The sequence below is a fragment of the Ovis aries genome, chromosome X, assembly GCF_016772045.2.
Source record: "Ovis aries strain OAR_USU_Benz2616 breed Rambouillet chromosome X, ARS-UI_Ramb_v3.0, whole genome shotgun sequence".
In the NCBI taxonomy this organism is placed as follows: domain Eukaryota; kingdom Metazoa; phylum Chordata; class Mammalia; order Artiodactyla; family Bovidae; genus Ovis; species Ovis aries.
In genome coordinates this window covers 127451857-127470361 of record NC_056080.1, presented here as the reverse complement: position 1 = coordinate 127470361, position 18505 = coordinate 127451857, and the positions used below count along the sequence as shown (strand labels likewise).

Sequence of the window (18505 nt, the reverse complement as noted above, 5' to 3'; positions counted from 1 at the left end):
AGTGAAATTATTGCTAATAAAATCTGATCTTAATTTATATAATTACTTGTATACTGAGGGCTTCCCTGATAGCTTAGTTGGTAAAGAATCCACCTGCAATGTGGGAGACCTGGGTTCGATCCCTGGGTTGGGAAGATCCCCTGGAGAAAGAAAAGGCTACCCACTCCAATATTCTGGCCTGGAGAATTCCATGAACTGTATAGTTCATGCGGTCTCAAAGAGTCAGACACAATTGGGTGACTTTCACTTTCCCTTTTCACTTCACTTGTGTACTTGACAATATATATTTTGCCTAATTCAACAGTATAATATAGTGACTGCCATATTATAGGCCTGAATCACAAATTTGTTATTTTAAATTATGAGAGTATGTCACAACTATATTGGTGCTTTGGCCCCTGGTTAGGTATATTTTATCTGATGCCTAGTCCTTGATCAGGAATGGTGGTAGTGTTCATTCTCCATGAAAATTTGATTCATTTTACCATTTTATGCTGTATTTTCCCGGAGGGTACTGTTATTAAATGTGTTCTTTGGTAATAGATGAGGTATGTACAACATCTGAGTCAACCTAAGGCAGCATAACTTCCCTTTCAGGAAGACTTGCTAAACTGGATTTTATGACCATGTTCCTGGGACTTGGAACTTATCATTTTCGGTTTGCCTTGATGTGATTTTCACAGTCAAGAGCTGAGGTTGTCTATGCCTCTGGATGCAAACCTCAAATACACACAAGTTTGTATTTCAGTTTCCCTCCTTGTAACTTTACTTTCTTTAAAATTTAATTTAGGGCTTCTTTGGCGGTGTCGCTACTGCTAAGCTGGATCAGGAACCGCCCTCACGGTGCCCACATGGCGCCACATCCAATGACCTAAGCATTCTGTGCAATGACTCCTCCCTGGAGCTGAGCGAGTACTGGGACCAGAAGTTTAGTGGTGACAACAACGAGCAAGAAAGATTACTGATATATGATAAGCTCTGATATATGAGCTCTTTAGTACATGCAGTGACATCGAGAATGTTTATATGGGCCTGGATAAAATAAAGAAAATGGCCTATGGTTTCTGTTTCATAGAATACTTTAACAGAGCTGAGGCTGAAAATGCCATGCAATTCCTAAATGGCACCAGCCTAGATGACCATATTATCCTCACAGATTGGGATCTAGGCTTAAGAGAGGGCAGACAATATGGCCATGGTCAATCTGGGGGCCAGTTAAGAGATGAGTTTCATGAAGACTTCAATGATGATAGAGAAGGTTTTGGAAAACAGGCTCAGGTCCCTGGTAGGAGAGGAATCCATTCAAAAACTCTTTGTTAAAGAACAATGCCAGGCCAGCAAATAGCCCATTTCATAACAAATTTAAATTACTCTATTTGCTGGGCAGAAGCCCTATTGATGTATTTTTCTCTCTGAAATGATATTAAGTGGTGCAAATAAAAATAATCTCTTGTTCTTATCTTAATTTTGAGACTGGTTGTCAGGTTACCAGTTTGATCATCAGGTGGTCAAAAGTGAAATGTCCTTCAGGAATAAATTAGCTATGTGAGATATGAGTCATGAAAAGTACAACTTCCCATTCAGGAAGATTTCAGCTGGATTTTATGACCGTGTTCCCAGAACCTGAAATGATCATTTTGTAGACTTTGCATAAAATAAAGTCAAATAATTGGAAACAATTTAAAAAGCCATTAAAGGAATATAAGCACATTATTATAAAGTATTAAAAAAAATCCAGAAGAGACTATAAGGAAAGCAAAAATCCTCCTGCCCTACCCCTTCCTACCCTAGGCCTATTCCCTGGCTAATAACTTTCAATTATTTTAGCAGCTTCTTTTGGTATCTTATGGCAGAAAGCTAAAAAGAACTAAAGAGCCTCTTGATGAAAGTGAAAGAAGAGAGTGAAAAAGTTGGCTTAAAACTCAACATTCAGAAAACTAAGATCATGGCATCCCATCCCATCACTTCATGGCAAATAGATGGGGAAATAATGGAAACAGTGACAGACTTTATTTTCTTGGACTCCAAAATCAATGCAGATGGTGACTGCAGCCATGAAGTTAAAAGACACTTGCTCCTTGGAAGAAAAGTTATGACCAACCTAGACAGCATATTAAAAAGCAGAGACATTACTTTACCAACAGAGGTCTGTCTAGTCAAAGCTATGGTTTTTCCAGTAGTCATGTATGGATGTGAGAGTTGGACTGTGAAGAAAGCTGAGCACCAAAGTATTGATGCTTTTGAACTGTGGTGTTGAAGAAGACTCTTGAGAGTCCCTTGGACTGCAAGGAGATCCAACCAGTCCATCCTAAAGGAAATCAACCCTGAATATTCATTGGAAGGACTGATGCTGAAGCTGAAACTCCAACACTTTGGCCACCTGATGCAAAGAACTGACTCACTGGAAAAGACTCTGATGCTGGGAAAGATTGAGGGCATGAGGAAAAGGGGACAAAAGAGGATGAGATGGTTGGATGGCATCACTGACTCGATGGACATGAGTTTGAGCAAGCCCCGGGAGTTGGTGATGGACAGGGAAGCCTGGTATGCTGCAGTCCATGTGGTCACAAAGAGTCAGACACGACTGAGTGACTGAACTGAATGACTCTGGTATCTTTCCTGGTAGTTTTCTCCATATTTCTAAATAACATGACTACTTACACTGTTTATTTTAATTTTAAATGTCGTCTAAAAAAATGTCATCTATTGACTTCCTGCTTTCAGAGATGAGGATGTAGCTCAGTTACACCCCCACTGGCACTTCTCTTCTCTCAATGCTCTCAATATAGTTTGCAACATTTTACTTACATTTTATATTGTTACAACATAGGTTAGCTTATGCTGCAGTGACAAACAACCCCAAAAGCCTTAGTGGCTTAAAATCACTGAAGTCTGTTCCTCAAACTACATTCTCATTGCTGATTGCCTGGGGGTTCTTCTCCATGCCATGATCATCCTCCTTTGGGGGCCCAAAAGGCTTATCCACTATCAGTCATGTGAATCAGTTATGGTAATTCCCTCTTTCTTGTTAATTATTGGTTTAGGAATCCAATTATTAAGCCAATCAGAGGTTTACAATCCCATGAGATTAGTTATTAATAAGGCCATAGGTGGACAATGACCAATGGGGACCCCAGTAAGACAAATGAAGGATTTTAAATTTATATTTGAATGAACCATTGTCTCTCTCCTTCCCACTGCATGTGAATAAGTATGTGTACAGTGATTGCTACAAATGGCCTTCTTACAACCACAAGAGAAACAAGCCCTAGGATGAATTGGGCTCTTTAGATGATGGAAAGAAGAACCAAAGCAACTGTGTCTTTCATGAAATTGCCCAGATGCTGAATCAACTAGCCTTGTAGCACACACCATGTTTGGATATCCTATTATGTGAGATAATACAGTATTTTATCCTGTAAACCAGCTTGTTGACATGCAGCTGAAAGTACTCTGATACCGATTACTTTTTCTTAATTTTATTCTTGTATAAAGGATTTAAACTGTTTTCTCAGGAGCCCAAACATACCTCTCCAGGGTTCATGACCTTTCATCTGGGAATTTCGATAAAATCCCCATCTTACTCTTGATTTCTTCACCCTGTGTCCTGATGTTATTCTCTCTCATCAGTAACATACTTTCCTGAGTAGGAGAAGAAAGGGAATGCCAATTTTTATGGTTATTAAGTTCTGGGCATTTTGAGGGAGGCTTTAAAACACAATTTCATTTATTCTTAACAACTCTATGCCCCTTACATAGATGAGAAAACAGAGGCTCAGAGAGGTAAGGGCACCAACTAGTAAGTGGCAGAGCTGGGGTTCAAACCAAGGAGTCTCCATCGAAGGTGGTGTTAAGCAGGGTACTCTATTATCTCTTTCCCTTATCTTCAGTCAGGACGGGAGGTCCAAACCTCTATTAGAGTTTTCTTTCTCCAGAAATTGCCCCACTGACTACATCATATCTGAGCCCTCTTTCCCTCAAGCAAGCTTCTCAAGCCTTTCTGTCTTGATGTCGAGAACTCTACCCAGCCATATTTATTTTTACTCTCAGGGAGAAAGAGGAGCACCTGACATGCATTTCTGGCCAATTTAGCTTACTCTGCATACAGCAATGGAGTTTACTGAGTTTTTAGTGTCTCCTCTTTGCAACTTCCCTAAAATAGAAAAAGAGACTTTTCAAGTCATGGGATTAAAATTTTGTTTTTATCACAGGATGTTTCTGGAGGAGTAACTTGGCATATCTCCCAACCACTCCTCCTAGTGGCTACCCACTTAGCCTGCTCCCAAATATGTCTTTAAGCATTTAACAATGTCTTATGAAGCATACTGTCAGTTAAGTTAAAGGAACTTTCATACCGTGTAGCTAGAGGACTCTTCCAGTAGTTCTTACAATATAAAATATTCTTCAAAATCATGTTGAATAAATCAGTAGACTAAAGGATAAAAATCACATGATAATCTTAATAGATGCAGAAAAATATTTGAAAAAATTCAATTCCCTTTGCACGACAAAAAAGACCAACAAAATAGGAATAGAACAGAACTTCCTCACTCTGATAAAGGCTATCTATGAAAACCCCATAGTCAATGGTGAAAGACTGAAAGTTTTCCCTCTAAGATCAGAAACAGTAGACTTTTGTTCAATATTCTGCTGGAGATTTTAAGCTAAGATTAATTAGGCAAGAAAATGAAATAAAAGTCTTTCAAATTGAAAAGGAAAAAGTAAAATTCTTTATTTGCAGGTTGCATGATCTTGTAGAGAGAAAATCCCAAGGAGTCCACTAAAAAGAGAACTACTAGAGCTAATAGCTCAGCAAAGTTGCAGGAGATAAAATCAATATATAAAAATCAATTGCACTTCTATGAACTGGGAATAAAAAATCCAAAATGAAATTAAGAAAGCAATTCCATTTAAAATAGCATAAAAAGGAATAAAATACTTAGGAAAAAATACACAAGAAGTGTCTGCTTTGCATTCTGAAAACTACAAAATATTGTTTGAAAGAAATTGAAGAAGGCTTAAATAAATGGAAAAAGTATTCCATATTAATGGATTGGAAGGCTTATTAATATTGTTAAGAGGACAATATCTCTCAAACTGATCAGTAGCTTAAATCCAATTCCTACTGAAACCCCAGCTGGCTTTTTTTTTTTTTTTAAAGAAATCGACAGGCTGATCCAAAAGCTCATATGGAAATGTAATAGAATAGCTAAAAAAAATCTTGAAAAAGAAGAACCAAGGGGAGCGGTCCTAAGATGGCAGAGGAGGAATAGGACAGGGAGACCACTTTCTCCCCCTCAAATTCATCAAAAGATCATTTGAATGCTGAGCAAATTTGAACGCTGAGCAAAACAACTTCTGAATGCTGGCGGAGGACACCAGGCACCCAGAAAGGCAGCCCATTGTCTTTGAAAGGAGGTAGGACAAAATATAAAAGATAAAAAGAGAAACAAAAGAGTTAGAGATGGAGACCCATCCCAGGGAGGGAGTTGTGAAGGAGAAGTTTCCAAACACCAGGAAACCTTCTCATTGGCGGGTCTGTGGGGAGTTTTGGCATCTCAGGGGGCAACATAACCGGGAAGGGAAAAAAAAAACACCACAGATTACGTGCCTAACCACAACTCCCAGTGGAGAAGTAGCCCAGACACTCGTGTCCACCACCAGCAAGCAGGGGCTGAACAGGGAGGCACACGTTGCATGCTTAGGGTAAGGACCCGGCCTAAATGCCCTGAGGACAATCTGAGGGAACTAACATGAGATAGCAACCCAAACTGTGAGATAGCCAGGGAAAGAGAGAAAAAAGAGAGAGAACTTTCCCATGAAAAGCTGTAACCTAAGGCACTGCTGGGTCCACTCACAGAACAAAGGACTGAGTGAATACCAGAGGAGAGCTAGCTGGCTGCAGACCAGCCCATTCCCCGCCAGAGGCAGAGAGGTGGGCGAGCGACAGCCAGAGCCAGAAGGTGAGGGGCAATCTTGGCCCCAGAGATGGCATCCTCTACCAAACTGTGAGCAGGATCCCAGGTGCTAACCAAGTCTTCTTGGGATCTTGGACAGTTGACATCCACCAGGAGGGTTGCAGCCAGAGATCAGCTCCCCAGAGGAGACACATGGCACACCTGAGACAGCGCTCCCGCTGCACACCCAGGAAACTGAGTGACTGGGACTGGGGAAGTGATAAGATGCACCATCCACCTAGGGAGAGTGTGCTTGCCAAGCACCTGGTCGCCTGAGATGCTCAGACCCGGGAAGGGCACAAAACACAGGCCCAACCTAGTCTGCCTTTGTGGAGTACCCGAGAACCTGAACCTGAGCGGCTTAGACCTGGGAGGTGCACACAACTTAGGGCCCACTTTAGACAGTTCCCCTGCAGAGCAACCTGGAGCCTGAGCAGTGTAGACTGGGAAAGCACACATGCCATGAGTGGGGGGCACCCAATGTGGCCCAGACACTGCAAGCATTCCCCACACACGCCAGTGGGATTTGTTTGCAGTGTTCCTCCCTCCCCACAGCACAACTGAACCTAAATAAGTGTCCACCTTCACTCCCTTGTGTCAGGGCAGAAATTAGACACTGAAGAGACTTGCAAACAGAAAGAAAGTGAAGTTGCTCAGTCATGTCCGACTCTTTGGGATCCCGTGAACTGGGGCTTACCAGGCTCCCCCATCCTTGGGATTCTCCAGGCAAGAATACTGGAGTGGGTTGCCATTTCCTTCTCCAGGGGAACTTCCTGACCCAGGGATCGAACCCAGGTCTCCTGTATTAGCAGGCAGATGCTTTAACCTCTGAGCCACCAGGGAAGCCCAACAGAGGAAGACAAACAAAGAAGAGGGAACCGCTTTGGAAGTGACAGGTGCAACAGATTAAAACCCTGTAGTTAGCACTAACTACGTTGGAAGGGGCTTATAGACCTTGAGAAGAAGTATAAGATGGAACAAGGAACTGTCTGGAACTGAACTGACCCCACACTGCCCTCAACAACTCCAGAGAAATTCCTAGATATTTTTACTATTATCATTTTAAAAAAAATTTAAGTTCTTTATTACTCCTTTAATCTTCATCTATATAACCTACTATTACCTTGCAAAAAGAGACCCCATTTTTAAAGCGAATTTCACATATATTTTTTATAATGTTTGTGATTTCGTTTCTTTTTTAATATTGCATTTTTGAGAGTCTAACCTCTACTCTAGATTTTTAACTTTTGCCTTTTGGTATTTGTTGTCAACTTTGTACCTTTAAGTATCCAATCCTCAGTACCCATTTTTACTTAGGAGTGTGATTACTGGCTTGATTGCCCTCTCCCCCTTTTGACTCTCCTTTTTCTCCCCAGGTCACCTCTATCTCCTCCCTCCCCCTTCTCTTCTCTACCTAACTCTGTGAATCTCTTTGGGTATTCCGGGCTGTGGATAACATGTACGGAACTGATTACTGGCTAGATCTGTCTCTCTCCTTTTGACTCCCCCTCTTCTCCTCCTGGTCACCTCTATCGCCTTCCTCCTTCTTCTCTTCTCTATGTAACTTCGTGAACCTCTCTGGGTGTTCCAGACTGTGGAGATCACATAGGGAATTGATTATTAGCTAGACTGCTCTCTCCCCTTTTGATTCCCCCTCAGTGTTTTTGCCTGGAGAATCCCAGGGACGGGGGAGCCTGGTGGGCTGCCGTCTGTGGGGTCGCACAGAGTCGGACATGACTGAAGTGACTTAGCAGCAGCAGCAGCAGCAGCAGCTTCTCTTCCTGGTTACCTCTATCTCCCTCCTCCTTCCCTTATCCATGTAACTCTGTGAACCTCTCTGGGTGTTCCTCACTGTGGAGAATCTCTTTTCTCCATTCACCCAGATGTTTTATCATCAGTGCAGTATGGATGGACAAGTCTTGAGGCTGCTGTAAGAATAAGACTGAAAACCAGAGGCAGGAGGCTTAAATCCAAAACTTGAGAACACCAGAAAACTCCCGACTCCAGGGAACATTAATCAACAAGAGCTCATCTAAAAGCCTCCATATCTACACTGAAACCAAGCTCCACCCAAGAGCCAACAAGTTTCAGAGCAAGACATACCAAGCTAATTCTCCAACAATGCAGGAACATAACCCTAAGCATTAAAATACAGGCGGCCAAAGTCACACCAAACACATAGACACCTCAAAACTCACTACTGGACACTTCATTGCACTCCAGAGAGAAGCGATATAGCTCCACCCATAAGAATACCCATGCAAGCTTCCCTAGCCAGGAAACCTCGACAAGCCACTCGTCCAACCCCACCCACAGGGAGGAACCTCCACAATAAAGAGGAACCACAGACTTCCAGCATACAGAAAGGCCACCCCAAACACAGCAATTTAAACAAGATGAAAAAGCAGAGAAATATTCAGCAGGTAAAGGAACATGGTAAATGCCCACTAAACCAAACAAAAGAGGAGGAGATAGGGAGTCTACCTGAAAAAGAATTCAGAATAATGATAGTAAAAAATAATCCAAAATCACAAAAACAAAATGGAGTTACAGATAAATAGTCTGGAGACAAGGATTGAGAAGATGCAAGAAATGTTTAACAAGGACCTAGATGAAATAAAAAAGAATCAATCAGTAATGAATAATGCAATAACTGAGATCAAACACACTCTGGAGGGAACCAACAGTAGAATAACGGAGGCAGAAGATAGGATAAGTGAGGTGGAAGATGGAATGGTGGAAATAGAGAGGAAAAAAGAAAAAAGAATGAAAAGAAATGAGGACAACCTCAGAGACCTCTGGGACAATGTTAAACACCCCAACATTCGAATCATAGGGGTCCCAGAAGAAGAAGACAAAAAGAAAGGCCACGAGAAAATACTTCAGGAGATAATAGTTGAAAACTTCCCTAAAATGTAAAATGGGGAAGGAAATAGTCACCGAAGTCCAGGAAACCCAGAGAGTCCCAGGTAGGATTAAACCCAAGGAGAAACACCCCAAGACACATATCAATCAAATGAGCAAACATCAAACACAAAGAACAAATAAAAGCAGCAAGGGAAAAACAACAAATAACACACAAGGGGATTCCCATAAGGATAAGAGCTGATCTTTCAATAGAAACTCTTCAAGCCAGAAGGGAATGGCAGGACATACTTAAAGTGATGAAAGAGAAAAGTCTACAGCCCAGATTACTGTACCCAGCAAGGATCTCATTCAAATATGAAGGAGAAATCAAAAGCTTTACAGACAAGCAAAAGCTGAGAGAATTCAGCACCACCAAACCAGCTCTTCAACAAATGCTAAAGGATCTTCTCTAGACGGGAAACACAGAAAGGGTGTATAACCTCGAACCCAAAACAATAAAGTAAATGGCAACGGGATCATCAGTTCAGTTCAGTTGCTTAGTCGTGTCTGACTCTTTGTGACCCCATGAATCACAGCACGCCAGTCATCCCTGTCCATCACCAACTCCCAGAGTTCACTCAGACTCATATCCATTGAGTCAGTGATGCCATCCAGCCATCTCATCCTCTGTCATCCCCTTCACCTCCTGCCCCCAATCCCTCCCAGCATCAGAGTCTTTTCCAATGAGTCAACTCTTTGCATGAGGTGGCCAAAGTATTGGAGTTTCAGCTTTAGCATGAGTCCTTCCAATGAACACCCAGGACTGATTTCCTTTAGGATGGACTGGTTGGATCTCCTTGCAGTCCAAGGGGCTCTCAAGAGTCTTCTCCAACACCAAAGCTCAAAAGCATCCATTCTTTGGCACTCAGCCTTTTGCACAGTCCAACTCACACATCCATACATGACCACTGGAAAAACCATAGCCTTGACTAGACAGACCTTTGTTGGCAAAGTCTCTGCTTTTGAATATACTATCTAGGTTGGTCATAACTTTCTTTCCAAGGAGTAAGCGTCTTTTAATTTCATGGCTGCAGTCACCATCTGCAGTGATTTTGGAGCCCAAAAGAATAAAGTCTGACACTGTTTCCACTGTTTCCCATCTATTTCCCATGAAGTGATGGGACCAGATGCTATGATCTTAGTTTTCTGAATGTTGAACTTTAAGCCAACTTTTTCACTCTCTTTCACTTTCATCAAGAGGCTTTTTAGTTCCTCTTTGCTTTCTGCCATAAGGGTGGTGTCATCTGAATATCTGAGGTTATTGGTATTTCTCCCAGCAATCTTGATTCCTGCTTGTACTTCTTCCTTATCAATAATTACCTTAAGTGTAAATGGGTTGAATGCCCCAACCAAAAGATAAAGACTGGCTGAATGAATACAAAAACAAGACCCCTATATATACTGTCTACAGAAGACCCACCTCAAAACAAGGGACATACACAGACTGAAAGTGAAGGGCTGGAAAAAGATATTTCACAGAAATGGAGACCAAAAGAAAGCAGGAGTATCAATACTCATATCAGATAAGATAGACTTTGAAATAAAGGCTGTGAAGAGAGACAAAGAAGGACACTGCAAAATGATCAAAGGATCAATCCAAGAAGATATAATAATTATATATGCACCCAACATAGGAGCACCACAATATGTAAGGCAAATGCTAACAAGTATGAAAGGGGAAATTAACAGTAACACAATAATAGTGGGAGACTTTAATACCCACTCACACCTATGGATAGATCAACTAAACAGAAAATTAGCAAGGAAACACAAACTTTAAGTGATACAATGGACCAATTAAACCTAATTGATATCTATAGGACATTTCACCCCAAAACAATGAATTTCATTTTTTCTCAAGTGCACATGGAACCTTCTCCAGGATAGATCACATCCTGGGCCATAAATCTAGCCTTGGTAAATTCAAAAAAATTGAAATCATTTCAAGCATCTTTTCTGATCACAATGCTGTAAGATTAGATGTCAATGGCAGGAAAAAAAAACTATTAGAAACATATGGAGGCTAAAAACATGTTTCTGAATAACCAACAAATCACAGAAGAAATCAAAAAAGAAATCAAAATATGAATAGAAATGAATGAAAATGAAAACACAACAACCCCAAACCAATGGGATTCAGTAAAAGCAGTGCTAAGGGGAAGGTTCATAGCAATATAAGCTTACCTCAGGAAACAAGAGAAAAATCAAATAAATAACCTAACTCTATACCTAAAGCAACTAGAAAAAGAGGAAATGAAGAAGCCGAGGTTAGTAGAAGGAAAGAAGTCATAAAAATTAGGGCAGAAATAAATGAAAAAGAAACAAAGAAGATCATAGCAAAAATCAACAAAGCTAAAAGCTGGTTCTTTGAGAAGATAAATAAAATAGACAATACAGGCCTCAACATAACAAAAGCCATATATGAAAACCCATAGCAAACATTATCCTCAATGGTGAAAAATTGAAAGAATTTCCCCTAAAATCAGGAACAAGACAAGGGTTCCTACTCTCACCACTACTATTCAATATAGTTTTGGAATTTTTAGCCACAGCAATCAGATAAGAAAAAGAAATAAAAGGAATCCAGATTGGAAAAGAAGAAGTAAAACTCTCAGTGTTTGCAGATGACATGATCCACTACATAGAAAACCCTAAAGACTCCACCAGAAAATTACTAGAGCTAATCAATGAATATAGTAAAGTTGCAGGATATAAAATTAACACACAGAAATCCCTTGCATTCTTATACACTAACAGTGAGAAAACAGAGAAATTAAGGAAACAATTCCATTCACCATTGCAACGAAAAGAATAAAATACTTAGGAATAAATCTATCTAAGGAAACAAAAGACCTTTATATAGGAAACTATAAAACACTGATGAAAGAAATCAAAGAGGACACAAATAGATGGAGAAATATACCATGCTCATGGACTGGAAGAATCAATATAGTGAAAATGAGTATACTACCCTAAGAAATTTATAGATTCAATGCAATCCCTATCAGGCTACCAATGGTATTTTTCAGAGAACTAGAACAAATAATTTCACAATCTGTATGGAAATACAAAGAGCCTTGAATAGCCAAAGCAATCTTGAGAAAGAAGAATGGAACTGAACAAATCAACCTGCCTGACTTTAGGCTCTACTACAAAGCCACAGTCATCAAGACAGTATGGTACTGGCACAAAGACAAAAATATAGATCAATTGAACAAAATAGAAAGCCCAGAGATAAATCCATGCACCTATGGACACCTTTGACAAAGGAAGCAAGAATATACAGTGGAGAAAAGACAATCTTTTTAACAAGTGTTGCTGGGAAAACTGGTCAACCGCTTGTAAAAGAATGAAACTAGAACACTTTCTAACACCATACACAAAAATAAACTCAAAGTGGATTAAAGATCTAAACATAAGAACAGAAACTATAATCTCCTAGAGAAGAACATAGGCAAAACGCTCTCTGACATAAATCACAGCAGGATCCTCTATGACACACCTCCCAGACTAATGGAAATAAAAGCAAAAATAAACAAATGGGACCTAATTAAACTTGAAAGTTTTTGCACAATGAAGGAAAGTATAAGCAAGGTAAAAAGGCAGCCTTCAGAATTGGAGAAAATAATAGCAAATTACCTTGCTTCTATCACTAGTCCCATCCATAACTGGGTGTTGTTTTTGCTTTAACTCCATCCCTTCATTCTTTCTGGAGTTATCTCTCCACTGATCTCCAATAGCATATTGGGCACCTACGGACCTGGGGAATTAATCTTTCTGTGTCCTATCTTTTTGCCTTTTCATGAGAAATGCTGGGCTGGTGGAAGCACAAGCTGGAATCAACATTGCTGGGAGAAATATCAATAACCTCAGATATGCAGATGACACCACCCTTATGGCAGAAAGTGAAGAAGAACTAAAGAGCCTCCTGATGAAAGTGAAAGAGGAGAGTGAAAAGTTGGCTTTAAGCTCAACATTCAAAAAACTAAGATCATGGCATCTGGTCCCATCACTTCATGGTACATAGATGGGGAAACAGTGGAAACAGTGGTTGACTTTATTTTTTTGGGTTCCAAGATCATTGCAGATGGTGATTGCAGCCATGAAATTAAATGATGCTTACTCCTTGGAAGGAAAGTGATGACAAACCTAGACAGCATATTAGAAAGCAGAGACATTACATTGTCAACAAAGGTCCATCTAGTCAAGGCTATGGTTTTTCCAGCAGTCATGTATCAATGTGAGAGCTGGACTGTAAAGAAAGCTGAGTGCCGAAGAATTGATGCTTTTGAACCGTGGTGTTGGAGAAGACTCTTGAGAGTCCCTTGGACTGCAAGGAGATCCAACCAGTCCATCCTGGGTGTTCATTGGAAGGACTGATGTTGAGGCTGAAGCTGCAACACTTTGGCCACCTGATGTGGAGAGCTGACTCATTTGAAAAGACCCTGATGCTGGGAAAGATTGAAGGCAGGAGAAGGGGACGACAGAGGATGAGATGGTTGGATGGCATCATTGTCTCGATGGACATGGGTTTGGGTAGACTCCAGCAGTTGGTGATGGACAGGGAGGCCTGGCATGCTGTGGTTCATGGGGTCGCAAAGAGTAGGACGTGACTAATCAACTGAACTGAACTGAATAGCCAACAAAACAACTGACAAAGAATTAATCTGAAAAAATATACAAGCAGCTCATGCACCTCAATTCCAGAAAAATAAACGACCCAATGAAAAGTGGGCCAAAGAACTAGCAGACATTTCTCCAAAGAAGACATACAGATGGCTAACAAACACATGAAAAGATGCTCAACATCACTCATTATCAGAGGAATGCAAATCAAAACCACAATGAGGTACTGTCTCATGACGGTCAGAATGGCCACTATCAAAAAGTCTACAAACAGTAAATGCTAGAGAGGGTGTGGAGAAAGGGGAACCCTCTTACACTGTTGATGGAAATGGAAACTAGTACAGCCACTATGGAGAAAAGTGTGGAGATTTCTTAAAAAACTGGAAATAGAACTGCCATATGACCCAGCAATCCCACTGCTGGGCATACACACTGAGGAAACCAGAATGGAAAGAGACACCTGCACCCCAATGTTCATCACAGCACTGTTTATAATAGCCAGGATGTGGAAACAACCTAGATGTCCATCAGCAGATGAATGGATAAGAAAGCTGTGGTACATATACACAATGGAGTATTACTCAGCTATAAAAAAGAATGCATTTGAATCAGTTCTAATGAGGTGGATGAAACTGGAGCCTGTTATACAAAGTGAAGTAAGTCAGAAAAACACCAATACAGTATACTAACACATATATATGGAATTAAGAAAGATGGTAACAGTGACCCTATATGTGAGACAGCAAAAGAGGCACAGATGTGTAAAACAGTCTTTTGGACTCTGTGGCAGAAGGCAAGGGTGGGATGATTTGTGAGAATAGCATTAAAACATGTATATTATCATATGTGAAACAGATCGCCAGTCCAGGTTCGAGGTATGAGACAGGGTGCTCACGGCTGGTGCACTGGGATGACCCAGAGGGATGGGATGGGGAGGGAGGTGGGAGGGGGTTCAGGATGGGGAACACATGTGCACCCATGGCTGATTCATGTCAATGTATGGCAAAACCCACTACAATATTGTAAAGTAATTAGCCTCCAATTTAAATAAATAAATAAATTTTAAAAATAAAGATTGGGAGAGGTGGAGGAAAAAGAAAGAAGAACCAAGTTGGAAGGCTTACACTTACTGATTTCAAAACATACTACAAAGCTACAGTAAACAGGACAATGTTGTACTGACATAAGAATAGACGCATAGATCAATGGGCTTCCCTGATGGCTCAGATAGTAAGGAATCTGCCCTCAATGCAGGAGACCCCGGTTTGATCCCTGGGTCAGGAAGATCCCCTGGAGAAGGAAATGGCAACCCACTCCAGTATTCTTGCCTGGGAAATCTCATGGACAGAGGAGCCTGGTGGGCTGTAGTCCATGGGGTCACAAAGAGTCAGACACAACCGAGTGACTAAGCACCTAGTGCTCAATTCTGCCCACCTGATAGATCAACTAGAATAGAGAGTCCAGAAGTAAACTTTCACGTTTACAGCCAAATTATTTTTGTCAATGAGGGAAAAGATAGCCTTTAAAGCAAATGGGACAGGAACAACTTTAAGTGGATATCCACATGCAAAGGAGTGAAGTTGATTATCATACACCATACACATAAATTAATTTTAAATGGGTTAGATAGCTAAAACTATAAAACTCTTAGGAGAAAACATAAATCTTCAAGACTTTGGCATAGGCAATGATTTCTTAGTTATGGCACCAGAAGTCAAATAAAACTTAGATAATTGAATATCATCAAAAATTTAAAACTTTTCTGCTTCAAAGGACACCACTAGAAAAGTAGAAAAACAATTCACAGAATGGGAGAAACATTTTGCAAATCATATATCTAATAAGGAACATATCTAGAATATATAAAGAATTCTTACAATTGAATTAAAAAGACCAAAAAATTCTATAAATGGGCAAAGATGAATAGACATTTCTCCAAAGGAAAAAAAAAAACCCATGGTCAATAACCACATGAAAAGATATTCAGTATCCTTAGCAATAAGAGAAATGCAAAGCAAAACCACAGTAAGATACTACTTCACAAACAGTTGGATGGCTGTAACCAAAAAGTCAGATTCTCATAACAAATGTCGATGAGGATGTAGAGAAACTGGAACTCATATACACTGCTGATGGGAATATAACGTGGTATGGTTGCTTTGATAATAGTCTGGTAGTTCCTTGGAATGTTAAACAAAGTGTTACCAAATGACCTAGCAATTCTTCTCAGAGTTTTATACCCAAGAGAAATGAAAACATGTTCACACAAAAATTTGTACATGAATGTTCATAGCACCATAAATTAGAGCCAAAAAGTGGAAACCACTCAAACATCCACCTACCAATGAATGGATAAATAAAATGTGGTATATCCATACAATAAAACATCATTTGACCCCAAAAAGAAGTGAAGTTGCACATGCACATTATGCTGAGAGACCCCAGTAAAAAAGGACATTTATGTGAAATGTCCACAGTAGACAAATCCGTGGAGACAGAAAGGCAGATTAATATTTGCCAGGATCCAGGGAGTTGGTGGGGAATGATCACTATTGGGTATGAGATTTCTTTGGGGGGTAGTGAAAATGTTCCAAAGTGATTGTAGTGATGTTTGCACAACTCTGTGAATATATTAAAGCCTTTAAATGGATGAATTGTGTGGTATGTGACATATTTCAATAAAGCTGTTTTTAAAAATCACATTGAATAAAAATTTGTTGGATATGAACAGATATAGGGATAGGCAGGCTATTTTATCTGTGTATATCCTGGTAGTATTGAAGGCTTCTTCAATTTAAAATTTCTTACATAAGGCTTACCTTCCCTATAACCCTACTTTTACCCCCAACCCACCCTCTTCCTATTTGCATTCCTTGATGGGTTTTGCTATTGTACTAGCACACCAACACTTTCTTTTGTGGAGAGGAAGGATGCATATTTAGTCAGATACTTGGATTCATCCCTATATTCTGTTCTAGGGCAACTGTCCCTTTGTCCTGGCAAGGATAGGGCACTGGACCAATATCTGATCTCAATCCAGGGATAACTGGAAAGAATATATAATGCTACCTTTAAATCACCTCCTCCCTGAAAGACACTTTCTCGTCCTCTTGATGCCTTTGGATTTATTTATTTGCATTGGACAATGAGATTTTCATCTTCACCAAATTTCCAGACTGAAACCAACCCCCCCCCCCCACCGCCGAACTTTAACTAGTTGTCCCCAGTGGGTATAAATTGGGCACAGGGTACAAAATAATGAGCTGAAAATGGCCTTATACCTCACCTCATGTGTGGATGCTAAGTCGCTTCAGTGTGTCCAACTCTTTGCGACCCTATGGATTAAAACCCGTCGGGCTCCTCTGTCCATGGAATGTCCTCTGTCCATTCTCCAGACAAGAATATTGGAGTGGGTTGCCATGCCCTCCTCCAGAGGATCTTCCTGACCCAAGATCAAACCCATGCCTGTTACATCTCCTGCACTGGCAGGCGAGTTCTTTACCACTAGCGCCACCTGGAAGCCCATCTCACCTCATAGGATCTCAAATTTGATCTCATAGGAGTCCCCTCAAACTCTCTTATTGAGATAACCCATGCTTTTCTCTAAAAAGCACAATGTTTTATTATATATGTTCATTTGCTGGTGGGGAGATAAGATCTGTGGGCTTCCCTGGTAGCTCAGTTGCTAAAGAATATGCCTGCAATGCAGGAGATTCTGGTTCAATTCCTGGGTCAGAAAGATACACTGGAGAAGGGATAGGCTGCCCACTCCAGTATTCTTAGGCTTCCCTGGTGGCTCAGCTCATAAATAATCCACCTGCAATGCGGGAGACCTGGGTTTGATCCCTGGGTTGGGAAGACCCCCTGGAGAAGGGAAAGGCTACCCACTCCAGTATTCTGGCCTGGAGAATTCCACGGACTATACAGTCCATGGGGGTCACAAAGAGTCAGACAGGACTGAGCAACTTTCACTTTCTTTAAGATAAGATCTGTAGATAACAACTTATTCAAGGCTTACCAAGAAATCAGGGAGATGAAAAGGAGGGAAAACTAATGAGTTATAAATTCTTTAATATTCTTATAGTATATATCTAAGTATCTATATACTATATCTAAGTATCTATGTTTTTAGGTTTCACTATTTTTAAATTCATATTCATTAAATAATTACTGACTTTCTAGTATGTGCCCACCACTCTGTAGGTTCTGGGAGTATAGTAATGAACAAAATGGACAAAATTCCCTGCCTTCATGGATTTTGTATTCTAGAAGGAGAAGACAGACAATAAGTATGTGCAATATACATGTTGGGTGGTGATAAGTTCTGTCTGTTCAGTTGCTCAGTTGTGTCGACTCTTTGTGACCTCACGGACTGTAGCCCATCAGTCTCCTCTGTCCTTGGGATTTCCCAAGCAAGAATACTGGAGTGGGTTGCCATTTCCATCTCCAGATAAGTTCTGTAGTGTTAAAATAAAACACTCTTTAGGGAATGGGTAGATGGGATTTCAATTTAGAGTGGTCAGCAAAGGCCTCACTCAGAAAGTGTCTCTTGAGCAAAAATCTTTAAGAGGTGAAAGACTGAGCCATTTGGATATTTGAGTGTGGTAGATTGTATGACTAATAATCTCTCCCATTCAGCATGCCCATTTTGTAATGTGACTTTTCTACTCCTTCTATCAAAAATTGGAACTTTCCCTCTTCTTCTTGAATCTGGGATGGTCCTATGATTTGCTTTGAAGGGGACAGGAATGATATGTAAACTTGTCAGTGCTAGGTCTTAAGAGGTTTTGCAGCGTCTCTATTTTAAATTATTTATTTTATTTCTTTTTTTAGTATAAATTTATTTATTTTAATTGGAGCTTAATTACTTTACAATATTGTGATTGTTTTTGTCATCCATCTTCTGTTTTTACCCTCTGAATGTGGCTGCTATGTAGAGAACTCCAAGCTTTCCTCAGGTAGAAACAGGCCACAAGGAGAATTAAGGTGCCCCAGTTGACAGTGAGCACAAAGGT

The 18505-nt window shown here is 40.4% G+C and overlaps 1 protein-coding gene across 1 annotated transcript; it reads left to right on the top strand.

The window, feature by feature from the left end:
• The first annotated feature begins 920 nt into the window (after window positions 1–920).
• On the top strand, window positions 921–16190 carry LOC114111691 (nuclear cap-binding protein subunit 2-like). The gene has a single exon (XM_060407594.1). It carries the CDS (start codon window positions 1027–1029, stop codon window positions 1318–1320), a length of 294 nt encoding a protein of 97 aa, XP_060263577.1. The 5' UTR covers window positions 921–1026; the 3' UTR covers window positions 1321–16190.
• The last annotated feature ends 2315 nt before the right edge of the window (window positions 16191–18505 follow it).

Bases quoted from the DNA above. Each gene is read 5' to 3' on its own strand.
- LOC114111691 (XM_060407594.1), top strand. From the start codon at position 1,027: ATGGGCCTGGATAAAATAAAGAAAATGGCCTATGGTTTCTGTTTCATA.